At 42.5% G+C, this 21,816-nt stretch overlaps 1 protein-coding gene across 1 annotated transcript in view; it reads right to left on the reverse strand.

Annotated features, from left to right (window-relative positions):
- The window catches only part of SPEF2 (sperm flagellar 2), a 158,002-nt gene that overhangs the window by 99,474 nt on the left and 36,712 nt on the right, over positions 1–21,816 (reverse strand). The window contains exons 8-10 of the mRNA XM_036280192.1: positions 19,501–19,689; positions 10,021–10,208; positions 7,527–7,695 (exon numbers count right to left, since the gene is read on the reverse strand). Coding sequence (XP_036136085.1) covers positions 7,527–7,695; positions 10,021–10,208; positions 19,501–19,689 — 546 coding nt within the window. The remainder of the gene's footprint in view (positions 1–7,526; positions 7,696–10,020; positions 10,209–19,500; positions 19,690–21,816) is intronic.

Genomic DNA, 21,816 nt, shown 5'->3' on the forward strand with positions numbered 1-21,816 from the left:
GTTTGGGAATTTGGCACTCAGAAAAAAGCCACCCTCCACAATGAAGTACCAAGGTAACACTTTGTAGCTTTCAGAGCCTCTGTTCTTTCCTGTCCTTTCAGGCTTTTTCTCCTCCGACCACTCAAAAACCCTGATGGAATCTGGAGGAACTGCCTAAATTTGTAATTCGGACTTTAAAATTCCTGGTAACTACCCATGATTCTCTGGAGAAGCAGAAAGGGTGGCTGGGTACCTTGCCAGATGGGGCGGGAGTTCAGTCCATGTAACCTGGAAGCCCTCTATGGTTTCTTGACCACTGTACAAGACCTGTCTTATTTAGGAACCTAAGTCATCTTTGTACTGAATCAAAATTGCTAATTCCAGGTTTCCATGAGAAGAATGGATACTGCCCAGTACTGCCTTTAACAAGGTGGAAGAGAGGAGAAGTCAGTTAGCTGATAGGCAACTAAATTCTGACTTCTCACCAGGAGCTGCCATGCAGTGGGCTACGTGCTGGGGCTGTGTGAAGGTCTCAGAACAACTTGAAAAGATGAACTGGCTCTGCTGAGTGAGCTTGGCAGCCGCTGTAAGTCACCTGACCTCCAGTCATGTCACAGTACGGTTGTCTACCTACCCACACCTTCCTGCCAGGCTGGCCTTCTGATTCCAGAGGAACCAAGGGCATGGGAAGGTACACCTCTCACTATGTTGGCAGGGCAGGTGCACCTCCAGAGAGAAGGTCTGCCTCCATGCACCTCTGTGCTCGAGCGGTCAGTCTGGGCCACCTCTCTATTGCCGGGAAGTGCAGACACAGCCCATGGTAAGCAGGAAAGGCAGAGGTTAACTCTACTTCACCTGCTGAACTGAAGCCCGTTCTGGCTAGAAAAACTGTGAGTAGCCAGTGCCTGTCTATCAGCTGATCCCATGGTTAATTCTGGCTCATCAGGAAATCTGAAGACCTGGTCCTAACCCTAATAATGGCTTTCCCTCAGAATCTGATCACTGCTGTCTCAACAGCAGCTTTCCCCAAACTGCTCTGATCATGGGAGTAGACGTTTAATTCTAGCCTACCACAAAAGAAGACCCAGGCGACAGACTCCATCTACCTTGTGCTTAATTTTGGAGGGACATTAACATTGGCCATGGTCAATTACCCAGCATACGATGAAGATCACTGCCGAAGCTGACAGGCCTACCCTTGAGAGAGCCTGGGACCTCACTGGGCAGCCCGACACCCCTGCTTCTAACGAATCCAGAAGTTCAGAAAGCTTAGCTCTTGCGAGAAGTGGCAGACTTTCTTTTTCGAAATGTTGAGCTGTCAGTTACTTACACATCAGGCAGCTGGAATACCTGGGCTGATACTGTGTGTTGTAGGTATGATTACCAGGAGCCACTGGAACTAACCCCCTTTGAGAGGTCCTCTGTCCTGAAACTTACATTTCTGTGCTGCTGGAATTCAGTGACGAAATCAGAGGCAAACAATGGGCAGGGGCTTCACTTAGCACTCTGATTCCAGACACGCTCCAAGTGACTCAGGGGAGGAGCTCCGTGAAGGAGCACCTCATTCACCCCAAAAGGACAGGTTCAACGTGACTATAGGCAAGTCACCATGGCCCTCCCAGGTCACTGAACGCAGCAAACCGGGAATTGCAGCAGCTGTATAGCTAGTCCAGTGCATTTTGCAGCATGGTTGCCTGGATCTGAAACAAAAAAAGGACTCTAAAGGTTATTTCATTTTTCCTAACCCCCAAAGGCCTTTGGGACAGTATCACACTGGAAATTATATCAGGTCTCTCCCTGTGAAAGGGCCACCAAACGATTCTGGAGGTGGTGTCCCTCCTTATCAAAACAGTAAACTTCATTCCTTAGCTTCTCAACCTATGTTCTATTTCAGGGAGGTGGTGGTCTCCCTCAAGATCACTTCTATACCAATTTCTATGGTCTTGGTGCTCAAAAAACTTTTCCAGAAGCTTCTACATCTGAATTCACCTGTCTGCTGCCATTGCATAGCCAGGGATAGTCAGAGAGAAGACTTGGTTGGAATTTCTCTAATGTCACAAAGAATGTAGACACTATGAGTTGGTCTCCTTATCTTGTCATTGCAAATTTCATGCAAAATATTTCCGCACAGAATGTTCTCTCTCACAGTAAAGACCAGTGTGACTCTATTTTCTTAGTTTTACTGCTAAGGTTAACTCCTCAAATAAGTATAGACCACCTCTAAAAAGCTTAGAGGTAGCACTGACCAATATATTAAAGATGACTTTGGGTCCAGTGTACCAAAGTACACTGCTGACAGGCCCTGGGAACTGGACAGGACCAGTGGGGTGGGAGCATCTTCCAGGTGGGAGAGTTTCTGGTTCTGAGCCCAACACATATGCTCGCCCCACCAAAATTCAAAAGCTGTCTTGGATCCGTTCAAGTTTCCTGAGATTTCTTGGGTCCATGACCCAAGTTCCCCTTCTAGTCTTTCTACTCTATAGACACAAGACCTGTGCCAAACCCACTCCAGCCCTTTGAAATCCTTGGCCAACAGCAGTTGGAAGGTAGCTTTGTTTCTTGGCAACCATGGCCCTAGAGCAAGTATGGCTTCCTTTGTAAATCAATACATTAATGGTCTACTTTGTAAGTTAGTATCACTATGTTTGATTACCATGAGTCAGTACTCTAGGGCATACTGGTAACCCTACTAAGACACAGCCAAGAGGTCTACCCTGAGAAAGCCAGCCAGATACCTTACATTACAGGAGAAATATAGGGAGATAGGGGCCAAACTCTAAGCAAATAGAGAGGCCAAACTACAGCTATTAAGTGCATAACATAAAAACTGAACTAGAACCATAGTGGAAATATTCCTTTTAGTACCAACCTTCTTTCCTAGCTCCTATTTTAGAGGCTGATCATGATTCTTCGTACCTATCTTGGGAAATATTTATATATTAGCAGGTGCCTCTGATGTCTTAATCCAAAGGAGTGATGAGATGTGGCATCAGGTACAATGGCAAACAGGACTGTTAAAGCAGAAAGAAGGTCTGACAGATGATCTCAACTTCCATCTTGTGAGCAACTGCTTACTCTACTGCTTAAAAGTAAGCTATATTCCTGTATATCTCAAAAGAGAAGATAAAAACATATCTTCACAGTAAAAAAAAAAAAATAGGCCTTTTAAGACTTCTTTCTCAGCAGGGAGCAAAAAAGGCAATGAAACAGCCATTTTGTTGGAATTTAAGGAGGCTTACACTTGACTAGTAGGCTTGTACTTTGAGGCGTTTTGTAAATGTCCCGAGTAAACATATATGTTATGGACTTTATTGCGTCCCTCCTCAGTTCATAGGTTGAGGCCCTAAAGCCCACTGACATGGTGTTTGGAGGTGGGGTAATTAGGTAATAAGATTTTGACAGTAGGTAATTAGGTAATAAGATTTTGACAGCAGGGGTCCCCATGATGAGAGTAGTGTTCTTCTAAGAAGGAAAGAGACCAGAGTTCTCCCTCTCTGCTCTGTGTGAGGACACAGCGAGCAGGTGGCTGTCTGCCGGTCTAGGAGAGTCCTTGGCAGGGAAATGAATCTGCGGGCACTCCGATCTCGGACTTCCCAGAGGTGTGAGAAATAAATTCCTATTTTTTAAGGCACCCAGTCTACAATATTTTCTTATGGCAGCCTGAGTTGACTAATGCAATAAACATCTTTTAAATTTAAAAAAAAAAAAAGATCTATTTTCATTCCTTTAACACTCAGCTGCTACTGAAATCTACCACTGTGTTTGCATCAGTTATCCAATGATGTCACTTGAGTGACAGGCTTCAAACTGATATTCTGCCGATAAGAAAACTTGATGGAATAATAAGCTATGAAGATGGGAGTCGTTCACTGGGAAGCCAGGGAGCAAGGCCAGACCTAAGCTGGAGTGTCCACGCTCAGAAGCTGAATATAAAGCCACTGGATCAACACCAAAGGCTGGAGCTGACAGTAAGAACAAGCTGGTGTCTGCAGCCTTTCGGTCAAACCAACCATGTGAGAATGACATTGGAAGACAGCCCCGTGGTCTATTCAATCCCATATTCTATTCTCTAGTGGGAAATATGTCATTGGATAAACAGATCTGGGGATGGGTGTGTACACATGTGCTGTAGTGACAGGAACATGGATCGTTAAAGCACAATACATACAAATGCATCTTTCAGTCTAGTTAGCGGAATATCATAAGCCAATGGTGCTACTGATAAAAAACTGTGCATTAAAACATACGCTCTAGGGTTAACCCAGCAACCACAGCCAGCTCAAGTGACCATGAACTTAAATGGTCATTTTTCATTAAAAACAAAAGTAACAATTAAAAACCATGGCTGACTTAAAACAACATGGATGATGTATGTGCTAGACATAAAACCCTTCTGAATGGGGGGTTCCAATGAAAGCTTGTCTGTGGGCACACGGCAGAGCCCTGCAAACTGCCAAGTGTTTTGAGCAGAGATTTCCTACAAAGGACTTGCATTGGGGGGAGTTTGGGGTTTACCAAGAGGAGTCCACCGTGTAACTGAGAACCACTAGCTGCTGCGTGAGGGCTGGGCCTCCAGTGACCTGGATGAGCTGGACTCCTGGCCTAGTCGTCTGCCCACGGTCCACTGGGTTCTCAGGGCTCTTCCCTACTCTATTCAGTAGCTCATTGTTTTCCTGTGGTAGCTGCCTGGGGATCCCAGTGTGGTCCAGCTGTTCCATGATTCTGTCCTTGCCTCCCACCTAGGAGTGATCAGTGAGTGTTTCTGGCTATCCCATTCCTGGACTAGAGCTCTCTCATGTAGCCATTCTATAAACAGAATGTGATGATTTAGGAAATAATATTAAGAAATAAGAGACAAATTTTTGGCAGGTACATATGATGCATATGTGAGCAAAACTGTGTTTTATGCCGAGTTCTAGGTGTAATGTTTAAAATATTTAAGCATGCTAGTTTGCACTAACAGTTTTAGAAGTGTGGGCTCAACACTGGGAGGCATTCGTTCTTTAAGGATGGTGGTTATGGGCATTAATAAAGTATGCTGAGAATGTAAACCTCATGAAGATTAATATCTAAGCTATGCATTTACTTGAGGATTAAAAAGGCTGAGCAAATTTAGCAATGATAAATACAGACAGCTGTTTCCTTTAGCTATACCAGGATGCACTAGTGGTTCCTCTGTGTCTTGTGAAAGACCATTTAAGATAAATAATATATTTTACAAGTCAAAATATTTATTTTTTGCTTGTATGCAGGAACATTTAATAAGATTGAGAAGAGACAAAGAAGCTCTAACACTTGGAAATGATTAATAGGACAGTTTACAGTACGTATATCCTAAAGCCTGAACGTGGTATGCTTCCCATCATGTAGTCGAAAGGAGCAGAGCATACAAATATACTCAGAAATCCTAAGGTTATTTTCATTTCCAGAAAATCAGTAAAAGCTGTAAACAAAATAAGCTGCACTGCCAGCTGTTCACATACTCCTAACAAAAGTTTACAATTTCCTGCGAAAGAAGCATACCAGCTGCTTCAGGATGTGGGTAAGACAAGCATGTTCCTGTGGTAACGATTTCCCAAACAAGAGAAAAAGTTAAAAAGCCAAATCTTTGCTAAGCTACAGACTACTAGGTCTCCTGATTTACAAGAACAACAAAAATAGAGTAGATAGAGCTTTTTAAGAAATTAGTTAGGAATCAATATTCCATGAATCAGCAAAATCTGTCAAATAAAACGATAATTTACAATGCAAAGAAATACCGTTACTTAGCTTGATATTGTGAAAGCATTTTATCTTGTAGCATTATACTTTAGGTCGACACACTGCCTCTAGTGTATTCCACAATCAACAAAATCATCATGCACACATATCCCATAAGCTTCTACTCAATCCTTAATAAATAATAGTTCTTTTAGTAATACCAATACAGACACATTCAATTAAAATATGGTGTACATTTAGTTTCTCATATCTCATTAAAAATTTTTTTTTTCTTTATTGCTTTTAGAGAGAGAGAAAGGGAGAGGAGAAATAGAAACATCATTTGGCCACCTCCTATATGCTCCCCACTAGGGATCGGGCCCATAACCTGGGCATGTGCCCTGCCCAGGAATCGAACCGATGACCTCTTGGTGTATGGGTCGACGCTCAACCACTGAGCCACACCGGCTGGGATCTCATAATCTCATTTTCTTTCCTTGTCTTTTTTCATACTCTTATCGTCTTTCAGTGTGGACATATTAGTGCTATTTTACACTTTGCCCTATTCAGTGTCATTCATTTACTTTCTTCCTGCATCCTTTCAACAACTGTTTATAGAGTATTTACTGATTTCAACAAATGGTTGTGTCGAATTATTCATATTGCAAGTATTGCTTTTCTTGAATTTATTCAATATTTCTAAAAATAAAACGCCTCATTCTTCCTTCCATTGCTGCTGCTTTACTCAGAACTTCTATCCAATAGTTTTTTTGTGTGTGTGTTTTTTATCCTCACTTGAGGACATTTTTCCACTTTTTTTGTTCAGGTAGAGTGGGAGGGAGAGAGAGGAACAGAGAGAGAGAGAGAAATATCGACGTGAAAGGAACACATCGAGTGGCTGCCACCCGCACGACCGACCAGGGCCGGGGACAAACTGCAACCGAGGTACGTGCCCTTAGCGGGAACCGAACCCGGGTCTCTCCGGACCGCAGGCCGACGCTCTAACCGCTGAGCCAAACCGGCCAGGGCTATCCAATAGTTTTTAATCGTACGTTTCCTCCTGAAGGTGAGATGAAGTGGGTGGGGTGGGGAGTGCAGGGGGGTGAGGGAAGAGCCTGATATGCATTATTTGCATCCAACATGCAGTGCACCTGGCTAACTGTTCAATACATACTACCTTCAGTTTCACAACAACAAAGCAAGGTAGGTATATCATCACTGTCATTTCATATGGTGGAAACGGACTCTCGGCACGCGAGGGCCGTCTGCCCGCAGTCGCACGGCTAGCACGTGGCAGTGCCAGCGGTGGCCCTGGGTCTGTCTAACCCCAAAGGCTTTTCAGCAGCTCATCCTAGAAGCCCACTGGCACCCAAATACATTAAAAAATATCTTTGAATAAAATTTTGTTTGAATCTGTGCTACTCATAAAGCTCAGACCACCTCCTTTTTCATTTGCCTCCAAGAACAAGACAGTGTTTGATATATTTTCAAAGAAATACCTTTTTTATGAGGGCCTTTGAACCACAGGTAGGCAGCTCATACAAAGAAAAATATTGATGAATAGAAACATTTAAAAAATTCTGAAATCTATCTGCCCAGACAATAGATTTTGTTTGATTTTTTTTTTTAGACCACTCTTAATCTTACTGGGAGTAACAGATAATAGATTATAAGTAGTTAGGCATTTAAAAATTAGTACTTTAACACAAAATTAAACCAAGGGAAAAATGCAAACATAAAATGCTCATTTTTATTAGTAGGAATAAAGTAATATAATATCACAAATGAACGTTAACATAATGTTTATTATGTTGCATTTCCCCTAATTATTCCATATTAGTTTGTACCTTGTATTCTTCATAATCACTGTTATCTAGCAAGTCCCTTTTCTCCAGTTCTCTAAGCTGTTCTTCAGTAGGCTTAGCTGGTAGATCTTTAATAGAGGCTTGCTCATAAATAGGCTTTCCATGAAAAAACAGTTCCTTCCAATCATGCATCAATTTATAAGGAATCAGACTATAGTAAAAAAAAAAAAAAAGTTAGAGATGAATCATTGGTTAGTCAGATATACACCTAAAACCTTAGTCTTTCTATTATCATATTCAGTTCCTCAGGGTCTGCTATTTGAGATCAAGGATTCCTACTTGCTATTATATTCTTAATGGCTAATAAAATGTCTGGAACTCAGTAAGTTTGAATGAATGAATGTTACTTAAAAGGCACTGTTTCTTCAAACTTTCTAATTGACAGTGAACTAACAGAACAATATATTAAAAAATTAATTAGCACTATCCTAAAAGTTAGGTTTTTTAACTCCCAGCTGTCTTATTAAATGGTCGTGTGACTTTGGGAAGTCATTCAAATGCTCTAGCAATAGTGTCCTCCTATGCAAAAGGAACAGATGGAAAACTTTCCAAAACCCCTTTAAAGTACCAGTTGGTTTACATATTTTCATATTAATTTGTAACAGAAAAATATACTATATGGTTGCCTTATTGTCACTGAACATTTATTTGGTAGTCTTTAAAACTATTTTCAACAATTATTTCTATTTAAATCTGATGAATGACTAGAGGCAGAAATCAGACAAGACAGAGTGATGGAAAAACAGTTCCAAGATGAACGAAGTGGGCAAAGGAAGGAAAGAGACTCACAGGATTCAGTCCTCTAAAAATAGTTGGACTAGAGCTTGCAATTACAGCTACGTAACAAGTAGCATTGCATTTACTTCGTTCTAAGACATGGTACAACATGGATGAACCCTGAAACCATTAGGCTAAATGAAATAAGCCAGACACAGAAGGACAAATGTTCCATGCTTCCACTTACTCAAGTTACCTCGAACAGTTATAATTCATAGAGTTACCAGGGCTGGGAAAGGGAGGAATGGAGAATTATTGTTTAATTACTGCATAGTTGCAGTTTGGGAAGATGAAAACGTTCTGGAGGTGGATGCTGGTGATGGCAACACAACAATGTGAATATACTTAATGCCCCTGAACTGTGCACTTAAAAATATTAAAATGAAAAATTTTATGTTTTACCACAATAAAAAGTAGTATTTAAAGGTAAAACAAAATATAATCATATTATGTTTTCCATTAATCAAATTGGAAAAGAAAGGTAGAGATTTTATCAATCCAAATATTAATCAAATATTAATAGTTGTTAAAGATTCCTTTATGGAGATATGGAAGTTTAGAAATTAATAAGCTCAGGCATAGAAATAACATCAGAATTATTAAAGTGGCATTGGCTTCTATAATGAAGTAAATAAGCAACTTGTACATTGCCCAAACTTAATCTTGCAGTGACTGAATTAATAGCTTATTATCTGACTATTAATAATTTTGTTAAGAAACTGTTTTAACAAAAGTTAGTCCATGTAAATAGGCTATACCAAAAAATATACCTGGTGCTTTAAAAAATATATGCTGATAATATCTTGCTTAATGCTGAAGATAGAGAAACTAAAATGAGTTTATCTTGATTGTTAGTAACGTAAACTAATAAAATCTTAAATTACTGTATGCAGTTGCAATTAAAAGACACTTAAATTTTCATAGTAAAGCCTCCTTAAATGTTCTATGATATCAATACCTCTGGGACTCTAAAATTTTATGTATTTTTCAAATTAAAATAAAATGGTTTCAGATAGCCAACATGTTCTCTATATTAAATTCCATAAAGCAGGACTTAAGTGTAGTAAGAGGCAAACTAGTATATGCCTGTGTGAAATATTATAATAATCATACTAATATACATAGGAAGTCTCGAGCTTACTAGTAAGTTGTGCTCTATAAGTTGGTTTGTGAGTCATTTATGTGTTTCCCTTTTGCTTTGGCCACCAGGAAACTCAGCTAAATTTGTAGCTCGATTGCAGTAACTGGCAAATCTACTGCTGCCTGTATAAATCTGTTTCAATTTACTCCTTGTTCTTAACTTGCTACTTTTAGATTTTCCTTTGTTCTTACCTTGGCATATTCTTCATATTTTTTGTTTTGCTGACTATTGCCTTATAAATTGCATTAGTTATTAGTAAAATAATCTCTAAACAATTCCAATCTTCTAGGAAGTTACAAGTGTTTCAAATTATCATAGTTGTCTTAATAAATTATAGAGAATTTAGACACAACATTTTTAAAAGACATATAAATACTGTGAAATGAGGCTAGTCAACAGTGAGTTAATCAGTATCAAGGTACTCTGGACCCCACTTCTCAGACTGACTTCCATGAAACATTCTTCCCTTTTATCAACCCAGTGTCTATTTACAATCTTATTCCTTTCTCATTCTCTGCGGTGTCTCTATTGTATTGATTGTGAAAAAACAATACTTACTTGTTCGTCAACATTCGATAGTCTGCCACTTTAACAGACAAGTCAAGTATTTGATCCAAAATTTCTGCACATATTAAATAATGCTTTTGGTAACGAGCTTGAGCTCTTTCCACGGCAATCTGTTCATGAATCTCCCTCTCTCTGACGGCTTGTTCCTCAAAATCAATCTTGGCTTGTTTTGCCAAAGCCTAAGACGACAAAGACATTTTTAAGTCACCACAACTGTGCGATGATTCAAAAGAAAATCATTTCATTTCAATAACAAAAAATAAAATCTCTAAGTAGAATAAAATCTCTAAATAGAATAAAACCTCCTTTTAACACCAGGAAAAATTAAATAAGTGAAAGAGCACTTTCTCCTGAACACATTAAGTGAGTATGATGGCAAAGACGATATTGGAAATACTCCCCTCGAAGCTTATCTTATCAGCAAAATGGTACAGAGGAAAGTGGTCTGAACAGGGAAAGCTCAATGTGGACTGATGATAAACTGGATCTTAAGTGTTTTAGAAGAAGTCCTGAATTCACAGGTTGTAAATAGTCAGAGTCAGGGATCACAGAGAAACGGGCATGTCTCAGCCGGACCCCAAGCCCGTCTGGCCTCTTCGTACCTGACACACCTGCTCTGCCCAATGCCCTTGAATGCAAGAGTTCTAGAATACTGATTTCTACTTAGAAAATATTTTGGAAATCCCCTGATTATACTGACCTGAAAATATCACACATTCGCCAACAAATGTTAAATGTGCTTAGACAACAAGACCTTCTGCCTCCACAGCCTTAATACATTGATACAATTCACCCACAGAGACATGTTTCTGCAGAAAGTAGTGAACTACTCAAGCAGTTTGTCATTAACCTCTGCTCGGCTTGCACCATTATTTTGTTTAGAAAACCCTCTCGTCACACAATTACAGAGGTCAAACTTGGCATGACCAAATACTGCTTTTCCAACAGGTATACCAGCTCCTTGAGAAATTCTATCCTGTGCTAACCTGTTCTAGCAACACGACTTGCCTCCTGTAGCTTCACCCGGGAGGGCACAACGGGAGGCAGCTGTGATGGAATTCCAGCCCCAGGTTGTGTAGAAGTCAAGTACCAGCTGTGAGAACTCGCCCTGCCTCCACCTCCTCCGTGCAAAGCAGGGGTATTTAAAAGACTTGCCATGAACAGAAAAATGAACCAAACCATCTTGTCACAGCAAATAATTTTTATCATGATACTGTTCACAAATGGCTAAATATGACCATAAACTGAAATTGTCCATCGAGCCAAAGGGAAGGTTTAGTTCTTGCAGTTGTGTGTGTTGTATTGTTGTTGGGAAAGGGGTTGGCCTCAAAGGTCACTCCTGCACATTTGGCAGGTTGAGGAATTGCACCAGGATTCGTCATTGTTGGACAGGCCTTGTTTCATAAGAAAGCACGCATCTTAACTACAGAGCTTCGTGGCATGCTTCATGGAGTGTGAAGAGCTCAGGAAAGAGGAATCTGAGAGGAGCAGCAGTCAGGAGAGCAGTTTTGGAGAAAGTGACAGCAGATGGGTCATGAGCTTGGTTTACTACAGAGTGCCCATAAAGCACATGGAAATATCTAAGGTATGATAAAACCAAAACCTTGAGGGGCCAGTGGCACAGAGCAGCTTTTCCCTGGTGCACCTGCCCCCCTCCCTCCCTCCCTCCGTCCATGTCTTCCTTCTCTCTAGCTATCTATTCTACCTCCACCCACTCTGCCACCGCTGACCCTGTGCTAAACCCACCATAATGCCCCAACCCACTGCAGCACAGTGGGTTGCAGCCCTAAAATAAACGCAGGAAGGAAACGGAAGAGGAAGTCTGCAAGACACAGTCATCTCAGTGGGTGTGAGCTCGGACTCTGGAGTCTGATAGACCTGGCTTGCTCCTGGCTACACCACTGAGCAGCTGTGTGACTCTGAGCTTTCTACACTTCATTTTCCTTGTCTGTAAAATGTAGATAAGGACAGTGTCCCCTTGAAATGGCCATTGCGAGAGTTATTTATGCATGTAATGAGCATAGCTCAATGCTTGACTCAAAGCAAATGCTCAAAAAAGGTTAAATAGTAATGTGTTTGATTACTATTAAAACAATAGTAGGCACGGGAATTTGAAATCAGAAAAAGTTTAATAGACACCTAATAGTCTTAAAGAGATTAGCAGATGTAATCTAAAAACAAAGCAAAACAGACAAAAACTTCTAAATAATGGTGAAAAACACCAGTTCCTTCTCTCTCTCTCTCATTGTGCCAGATGTTGGCCTAAGCCCTGGGGAAAGAGTACTGAGCAGAAGGAAACACAGTCCCTGTCTTCACAGAGCTTTCATCCAGTGGGAGAGACAGTCAAATGGCCACACAGATCCATTATAGTTATGCACTATGATAAGTGTCACTAGGGAAAGACTGTGGACGTGAGGGCATACAACAGGCAGCCTGACCTGGACAGGGCATGTGCACGGAGCTCTGGATGGTTTTTAACAGGAAAGACACGTGGGAAGGGGGGGAACAGTAGAAGAAGTGGCTTATTCAAGGATCTGAGAGCAGACCTGTGGTCAAAGTCCAGAGATGGAGGGGAACAAATCAGGAGCAGGATCTGGTGGGAAGGAAGCCAGGGATGGGTTTTCTTTAGCATGAGGGCAGTGGTCAAATCTGAGAGTCAACAGATTGGCTGCAGAATGGAGAATGGTTTGGAGGGGATGTGAATAGGACAGACAACTTGCATGAGTTCTCTCTAATTGTCCCCTTTCTTCATTTCGAATAGTAATCGGGAGTCTTTTAAACGTCTGCATCAGGAAATGTCTGCAGGATGGAAAAGGTGAAACTGCTGGAGGAGCCCCCCACTTCGAAAGGCTAAATCCAAAGGCAAATCAATCCCGCTCCCCAGGGAACATGTAAATGACCCAAAGCCTCACAAGGGAACATGTAAGTGACCCACAGAGGCTGGAGCAGCCTCCTCAAAGTCATGTGCACGAATGGCACTGTGCAGGCTGGTGTAGCTGAGGTCTCAGTGGCAACAGACTGGGCTTGGGCCAATGACTGATGTGTTTTCCTGATGACTTGGCCCTGTGGCCTGGCCACAGTGCCTCTCCATGGGCAGAGGTGAGTTGTTGGAGTTCATCTGAGGTTGGTTTGAAAGTCCTATGTACTGTTATGTTCTTGCACACCCCAACTGTGGTTGCCAATTCATAACCACTAAAAACAGATGGAGAGCGTTTGCAGCAGGAGTAGACTGGGGTGGTGGTGTAGCCATGGAGAAAAATGGACAAGCTGAAGAGATATTTATTTAGTATGAAATCAATAGGACTTAGTGATGTTTTGGATATGGAGGAGTGAGGATCAAGCAGCCTTCAAGTGGGTCCTGAGGATTTGGACTTGTACACCCGAATACATGGCAATGCCATTTGTTGGATGATGGCACCTTGGACACAGACCAGTTTAGAGATAAAGGTCATGCATTTGGCTTTCACATGTTGAGTTTGAGGTGTATCTGAGATACATGAAGAGAGATGCCAGGAAGGCAGCTGGGCCTAGGGATGTGACAGCATTGTAACTAGCTAGTTATTGACAACAGAAAAGGAGCAGAGGGAAGGCCAGACGTGATAAACATGTCATTTGGGCAGCTTCACCAGGCAGTTGCCATTTCATATTCCCCAGAGACCAAACAAAGGGGAGATAGAGACATGCCCTGTAAGGTTGGGGAGACTAGGAAAGGTACTTGCGTGTCACACTGGGGACAGAGATGGTTGGTCAGAATGGGCGTGGCCACTGTAAGCACACAGACATTTGGGAATACATAACTTCCTAAACAAAAGAATTCGCTTTCTTATTGCTCTCTTGGGACTTTTGTTGCTTGGGGTGTGCTCTCTTGTTCCTCTTGCAGGTGATGCAATGCACAGTGGACTAATGCACTGCGGCTAGTCTAATGCTGCACTGTATTATGCAAATATGGAACAAAATCTCTGGACCCTGGCTCTCATTTTACCTCTACTGAAATCCCGGCTGTTCTTTTTCTATGATTGCACTAAGGGAAATGGGACTTTGGAGACCCAGGGTAGTAATTTCATGGAAATAACGCTTTCTACTATATCACATTCTCCCATGCAAGTCTCAGAAATTATTTTTTCTTGGGATATCACAAGAACTCCACCCACAGTAGCAACTGGGCAGATGAGGCACATTCCCCTCTGATAACAGATGGTGACCCAGATGGGACAAGAAGACCAGGATTAAAACGTGGAAAGTATCCCTTTTCTGCTCCTTCGCTGCTGCTCAGAAATCTCCCCAGCAGCCTTCAAACCTGCCCTTCCAGCCTGAATCTGGACTGCAGTGGGAAGAAAAACATACCTGGCCTGGATTCTGGTGACATAAAGCTTCCCCTCCCTAAGCTGAGGGTTTTATCACTCATTTGCCTCTCTCTCTCCTGTCTTGGTTCAGTGGATTCAGACTCAGGTTCAAACCCCTAAGCGTGAGCACGCTTCCTTGTGCCCAGTGCAGTTTCAGTAGCCTGGGCACACAGGATCCAACAGCAGAGGCTGGGAGGGGCCAGCAACCCCTCCCCCTCACTGAGGACTTGTCTTATAGCCCAGTGAGGCTCCAAGCCAAGAAACTCCCCAGGCCTCACTTCCCTACTTCCCTCCACCTCCTGTCTGCTCTCTGCATCTATCCTAACCGTGCACCTGCCTCAGCACGCTTGGATTTTGTGCGCCCTCAGAGCCTAGGGAGAGGGGTACAGGGATGCTCTTCAGCTGGAGCTACAGCCACACACAGACCCAGAGTTCCGAGTCTTGGCTCCCCAGTACTAGTTCCCCAGCCAAAGCACAGCGCAGACCTTCTGGGTCTAGTGGCCTGGACATGTATGCCAGGATGGGGTGAGGGGTGATGGGCTGGCACAGGAAGCCCGAATTCACCAACAGTAGAAGGAAAAGCTCCTGCAGGGGCACCGTCCCTGGCAAGCCAAGGACAGCTCCCTGCCTCTCTCTCCCCTGCCCATCACTGTGGGTGGGGACCACAACCATTACCACGGCAGAAAACACTGTCCTGGCAGCCTTGGTGCTTGGGGCAGAAACAGTTGTAGCCATTTTGACAGCCATGTTGCTTGGTACAAAAATTGTAACCAGTCAACTGGACTAAAAAAACTACGGCTTCTTGTCACCCACTACTAGCTACTGATACGAAATTTCTGTTATGAACAACTACTGTATATTTTAACTCATACAAATATTACTGCTTGTCATTAATGCTTCTTCTACAGATATAACTAATAGGAAAAAAGCCTCAAATGTACAGATACTCAAAGAAATAAAAGCTTTGTGACCCGATCTTAAAATTGACTGCAGAATGGACTTTAACCCCGGGCCTGGGTGCTATCTCTGTTGTTAAATTAGCAGAGAATCTAGCTCCTCTCGGTGAAAGCTGCTCACGCCGCCACACCTCTTCAGGGACTGAGGCTGTTAGGAACATGAGAGACAGCAGCAGGTTGCCAGCCCAGCTATGAGAGGCCAATAAAAAAGACTAAAAGTTGTCTACTCAGGAAAGTAAGGACTTAAAGCCTCCAGTGAGGTCAGAGACCATCAGAATCGCCCATGTGGAGTTAAGTGAGCCCAACTGAAACAGTGCCTGGCCTACAATGACTGTTGATAAAACTCCACACCTGGGCAAATCGTGTCACTATTTCGGGAAGGTCTCCGCTCCCGGTGGGAGGGGGGAGACACAAGTCTGGGTGCAGAGACGGCAGCGGTGGGGGTGGGGCTGTGAGAATCCGGGTTCTGGCAACATGACAGCAAAGCTAGGAAAAACCAAGGATTTCATAATTGTCCTCGGCTATCAGATCTCCCTCAAGAGGGAAAAAGAAAACATTTTGTTTTTTTCCTCCTTGAAGTCAATAATAAGATGGTCCCTATTCCTCAAGAGTGCTTGCCTACTCTGGTAAGAAATTTTACTCTAATTTTTTTTTTAAAAAGACTGTGTGCCTCTGAAATGCTCATACTTGGTCTCCAAAATCTCTTATCTGTGCCATCTATTAGAATACAAATTCTAAAAAATAAATCTTACCCGAGTCTAAACTAGCTAAGCCAATTAGTTTAACTCAGTTCACCTGTAATTTACTAACTCAGCGAATTTTACTATATAATACCTGTCTCCATGGAAGTATGTCTCTTAAAGTGTCAATATCTTTGCCAATAAAGAAGCCTGTATTTCTAATAATTCTGAAGTCTGTTTTCCAATCTAAGGAACACTAACGACCCACTTTTTGCTTTTTCTCTCTACCTGGCCCTTCAGAACCTGGCAACTCTTAATGAGTGAGTCACAGCAACACACTTCTTCTTTACGTAAGTCCCGCGAGACCAATTTCGGACTCTGTGATCTTATTAACTAAGACTCTGACTAGAAGAATGCTGTGTCTAAAAGAAATGCCATGCCTGGAATCTGGATGTCACCAGGAAGCCTTAATAAATTGAAACTGACACTCAAGACTAATCAAAGGCAATGAAAGCCACTGCAGAAATGGCCTGACACCTTCCTTGGTCACATAATTCATGACAGTATTTCCAGAAAAGAAACAAAAGGCTGCTTTCCGGAAAAATGACGAGCAAAAAACCTCAGGACATCTTTGGGGACCTCATGGGCTTGAGAAATTGACTCAAACCTACAAATATTGCAACGAAGCCTGCTGACAACTGCGGCTTGGCTCCTGTGCACCGAGGGGCTGACCGTAACTCAACCTCAAGATTCCTTGTACAAATTCCAGCAAAGCAAGTTTGAAGAAGTCTATTTGATCAATGACTATTCTTGTTGTATTTATACAAATAATCAAGCTAAATTAAAAGTAGACTTAGTACAGTCTTTTTAATAAAAAAGAAGAACAATCTTAGAAAAAAAATTATGTTTCAGTAAAAACCACAATGCCGAATTATAAATACTGGACTCCAGCACAGTTAACTGTCTTCAAAATTTTGTTTTTAAGACTCTGTCTGTATATGTCTTACAAAACTCAGCACCTGATGACATCACCAAAGATATTCTAACTACAGACAGTTCATCAAATTGTCACTACTTGATCTCATTCCAACCAAAGCCCTGCACCTGGAAGACTTCTCGACTGGTCGACGATTTACTGTGCGCGTTAACTTCTGTGTTGTTTCCTTCCGTTTCCACAGGAATGTATGCGCATGCCCTAATCTATCTGCTTATTCACACAACATAGGCCTCACTTTCGAAGCCATCTACCTCACGGCCTCCTAAAATAAAACTCAACAATCTGGACTTATAATTAAGTCAATAAAATATAAATAACCTATCGATTTCACTTGAAACCGCTTTCCTTTTTCGGCCCAAATGGGTCAGACAGAAAAGGTCCACAGTTTCTCATGGGGGAAATCTGAGACCATTTCCTTTAGGTCAATTTGAGCTAAATGCAGTGGATAACAAGACTGCAGACAGGTGTGACACCTGCCTCCAGAGAAGCGCCCCTCCCACTAATCTGCGACACTGTTAGATTCGTTCTCCCTCTACCACATGGGTTCTTCCCTCTCACCACACCTTTAGTTGCTATAAGTCTCCTGACTTTTGAATTGTGCCTTTTAACCGTATTGTCAAGTTTGTCATTACAAAATTACCAAGTTATCCAAAGGGCCATCCTCTAGACAGTGCTGGTGCTGCCTGCCAGAGGCAGCCAACCGACCTGGACGTGGCAAAACCCCTCTTCCCTGCGTGAAGAATCCCCTCCCCCTTTGCTCCCTCCTTCCTCTGTCAGTCGGGGGCCTCTGAGCTTTGGAATAAGCAGGACTATGCCCCTTGACAACAGAAAGCAGTTACAAGAAGACGGAGACCTTCGAACATTTATCCTTTGCAAGATTACAAAAAGGTTCCATCTCTCTAAGAAAGGAATGATGCCCAGCCGGTGTGCCTCAGTGGACTGAGCATCATCCCATGGACTGAGAATTCTCTGTTCGATTCCTGGTCAGGGCACCTGCCATAGATGTTTCTCTCTCACATCGATGTTTCTATCTCTCCCTTCCTCTCTCTCTAAAAAATCACTAAAAAACATATTTAAAAACAAAACAAAACTCTTTGCCTATCTCAAGGCTGAAAACACTAAAAAAAGAAAAAGAGAGGAATGATACCACTGCATTTAGCTAAGTATTAACAAAAGGAAAGGGAAGGACAGATGTTACAGATGTTGTCTGGGCAGCTTCAGCAGGAGGAGGGCAGAGACATAATCGCATGAGCCCATGTCTTTTGCAGTAATTATGCCCCCACAGTTGTGGAAGAGATTGTCTGAGGAAGTAACAGAGGAGAGGAGGAGGCAGCCCAGTGATAAGCTTTAAGGGCCGCAGCAGTAAATGCTTTGCTGTTACAGAAGAATGTTCCTACAAGCAGAGGAGGGCCAAGCAGGCAAAGAAACAGGAGGAAAACCAGCAGAGTATTCTCAGCAGCGCTCAACAGAAAGTGACCATGAGACCCGCAGTCCAGTCTATTCATATTAATAGTGTGAAATGCTATTGACAGCTTGTGCACATCATTAACACACTAACATTTTTAATAAATTTAAAGGCATTTCTAGGATTCTCCTGCCAAACAATAACAAAACTACAAGAACAATAAATATTAAAAAACAATTTAGAAACCTTTCTTTTCCTTCACAAAAGCAAAACAGTGGGATGATGATGTAGGGAATAAAATATATTTTGTTTATTTAGTGGATGCTACTAGAAAGAAAAGGTGACAGTGTTCCCTTGACAAATTCAACATTTATTTTTTTCATTCCTTCTTACGCGCTAGCCCCTGTTGATGGAGGAGATGACACGTTCAGTCGGAAATCAGCCCTCTCGAAGGAGACGGGCCAGGGAGGCAGGTATCTCAGCTTTAGGGAAAGGTAATCACGTGGGAAGAAGGGATGCAATTTTTTCAGGTCCTGGTCTCTGAGGCTGCAGCAGGCCCGAGGGTCCCCTCTGAAGCCAGCTCCCGCCCAGTTAAAGACACGTAATGCTTCTCATCACGGTGAGACCAGCCCTGCTATAAACACTGGGCTATCCTGCGCCTGATCGGCAGGGCTTGTGAAGCCAATGTACTTGGAAAGATTAGCTAGACATCATTTCCAGTGCAAGAAAATGGCACTCAATCTTCAACTCTAGTCAACAACAACCGGAAAAAAAGAGGAATGAAACAATTATCCAGCTAATTCCACTCCTGAAGGAGACAGCAAGACTGGCGTCCACACAGACACAGATGGGACTGGTGGTGAGCACTAACGTTTGTAGAATCAAGGCTAAAGGGGAAGAGTAAAAGATGTGGATGCTATACGTGCTGTCAGTGTAGTTGCACAAAACATGGGAGATAATACAGAGATCATAGAAAAAATTAACTCTTATTCAGGGATTGGCAGCTACATATACACAGCTCTGTTTACCTTGTCTTGAGAGAAAGAATCAAAAGTAACCTTAGAAGATTTTTAAGGGAGATATCGTTTACCGCTTCTCGATCAAGAGCATCCTGGAAATCTTTAAGTCGTCTTTCCTCATATTGCTTCTCTCGGAAAATTCTGTTTTGCCATAAAACTTCCTTTTCGTGCCGGACGTGCATGAGCTGCACCGCGATCCGGCGCTCCTGCTGGGACAGCCGCATGAGCCGGTTGATCAGCTGCTCCTCCCGGTAGGCCTCCTGCGGACACAGCGGAGGAGCCAGTTACTGTCCCGGTCACAGCCGAGCTCCCCACTGGGCTAAGAAGCCTGTACTTGACTAGTGCTTAAAAAGCATACATAGCACTCATCTGCATCAATTTCTGCCATTTGATTTGAATTTGAACATGGCAAAAATCAAGCCATAAAAATAAAAAAAATTTCCAACAAAGATTGCATACTTTTGGGTATCTAGAAGATGCATTACGGTTTTGGTACTCCCAATTATTTTATTATTTTTTATTAATTTATTTTTGTTACAGATGCTTCTCCTTTTTTCCCCATTGACACCCTCCTCCCCATCCCCTCCCACCCCGTCCACAGCTTTGTTGTCCATGTCCGTCCGTTATGCGTACATGCATGTAAGTTCTGTGGTTTATCTCTTCCTGCCCTTCCCACCACCCCCTCTTCTGAGGATTGTCAGTCTGTACCCTACTTCCATGTCTCTGGGTCTACCCTGTTCCTCAGACTGTTATGTTCATTATATTCCACAAATAAGTGAGATCATGTGATATTTGTCTTTCTCTGCTTGGATTGTTTTGCTTAGGATAATACTCTCCAGGTCCTTCCATGCCACCTCAAAGGAGGCTCAGTGGTTAGAGTGTCGGCCCACAGACCAGAGGGACTCCCTCCTTTGAAATTTGATAAAATTAAATGAGGTGATTGTTTTCAATGTTTTATAAACAAGGTTTATCATTCTCAATTTTGAGAATGTTTACAGAAATGTGGAATTGTGCTGCATGTACTCTTAACAGAAATGCTGGATGTAAAAACAGGCGCAGACACTGTCTGGCTGAAGGTGGCAGATGTGATTAGTTCCCAGTGGGGGCATCTCAATACCTCTGTGCAGAAAAGCAAAAACCTGATAGAATGGGAACACTGGGGAAGAAGAGGCTGAGGGGAAATGATCTACTGCTTATATTAGGGAAAATGTAATGGTGCAACCCGAAGAGAAACTAGATGCATTCTCTTGGCTGCTTTGGAGAATCGAAGGGAAACCAGCAAGTGAACAGTGGAAAAAATATGAAACCAGGAATCAAAGGCCCTGGTCATTGTAGTCTCGCTTTGACTGTTAATTGGCTGTGTCCTGGGGCGAGTAGCCCAGATTTTCAGGGCCTCTCTCTGGAGATGAACAATGAGGGGTTAGGTGGAAGGTGATTTCCCAAACCCTTCAAGCCCTTTCCCTCGTCTAAACAGAGACATCATGTGGAAGGGGGAGGTAATTCAAGTCCTCAAGGGGGAAACTTCACAAGAAGACCTAAGATTGGAGTTGTACATTTAACATTCAATGATCCAATCATTTAGGAAGAAGTCTGACATCATTAATGACACTGTTTCTCACCATCTCTCCCAGTATGAGATTATGGGAGAAATACTGTATACATTTTCAGAATCGAGATACAAATAACAACACTGTGGTAAATGCCAAATGAACCTGGGAATTATATAAAAATGTAGGTTAAGTAAAAGTTCAAATGAAAGTAAACATGACATTTTTTTCTGTTGAGTAACATGTATCAGGTAAAAAAATAAAACAACAAACAACTTTGAAACATATCTCGAGTTATACAATTCGAGAAGCTTTAGTGTTAATCCTCTGTTTCCTCTTGCTATCCAGGGGTGGTGGTGAGAGAACATAAAAATGGCCACAAGTTCTTCAGTTTTCTTCAATTTATCCTGCAGATATTCCCATCGAAAAGTAAAGTCTATTTCTCCACTCCTTAAATACGGACTTTGGGGTGACCACTGACTTGAACTAGCCAATGGGACATTAGCAAAAACAAACAAACAAACAAAAAACAACAAAACAAAACTTTGGGGTCTGACTTTCTTAATTCTCTCGCGACCCCTGCCACTGCCGTCACTGTTTCTGGCCTGCTAGAAAATACACCGGCCACGTGGAGAGAGGCCAGTCTTCCCAGCTGGACCTGGCGCAGCACCCCAAGTCTGCCAGCCTCAGCCAACCCACCAGCCGACCCACGACACTGAGAGAGGCCACTTGAACAGCTTGAGGACGGCACCAGTGAGCCCCCCACATTCTAAGTGGTTTGGGATACATAAGGCACAGCCACAACCATAATTTTTAAAACTATGATCCTGATTTATTATT

This window comes from Molossus molossus, unplaced genomic scaffold (genome assembly GCF_014108415.1).
Source record: "Molossus molossus isolate mMolMol1 unplaced genomic scaffold, mMolMol1.p scaffold_m16_p_3, whole genome shotgun sequence".
Classification (NCBI taxonomy): Eukaryota; Metazoa; Chordata; class Mammalia; order Chiroptera; family Molossidae; genus Molossus; species Molossus molossus.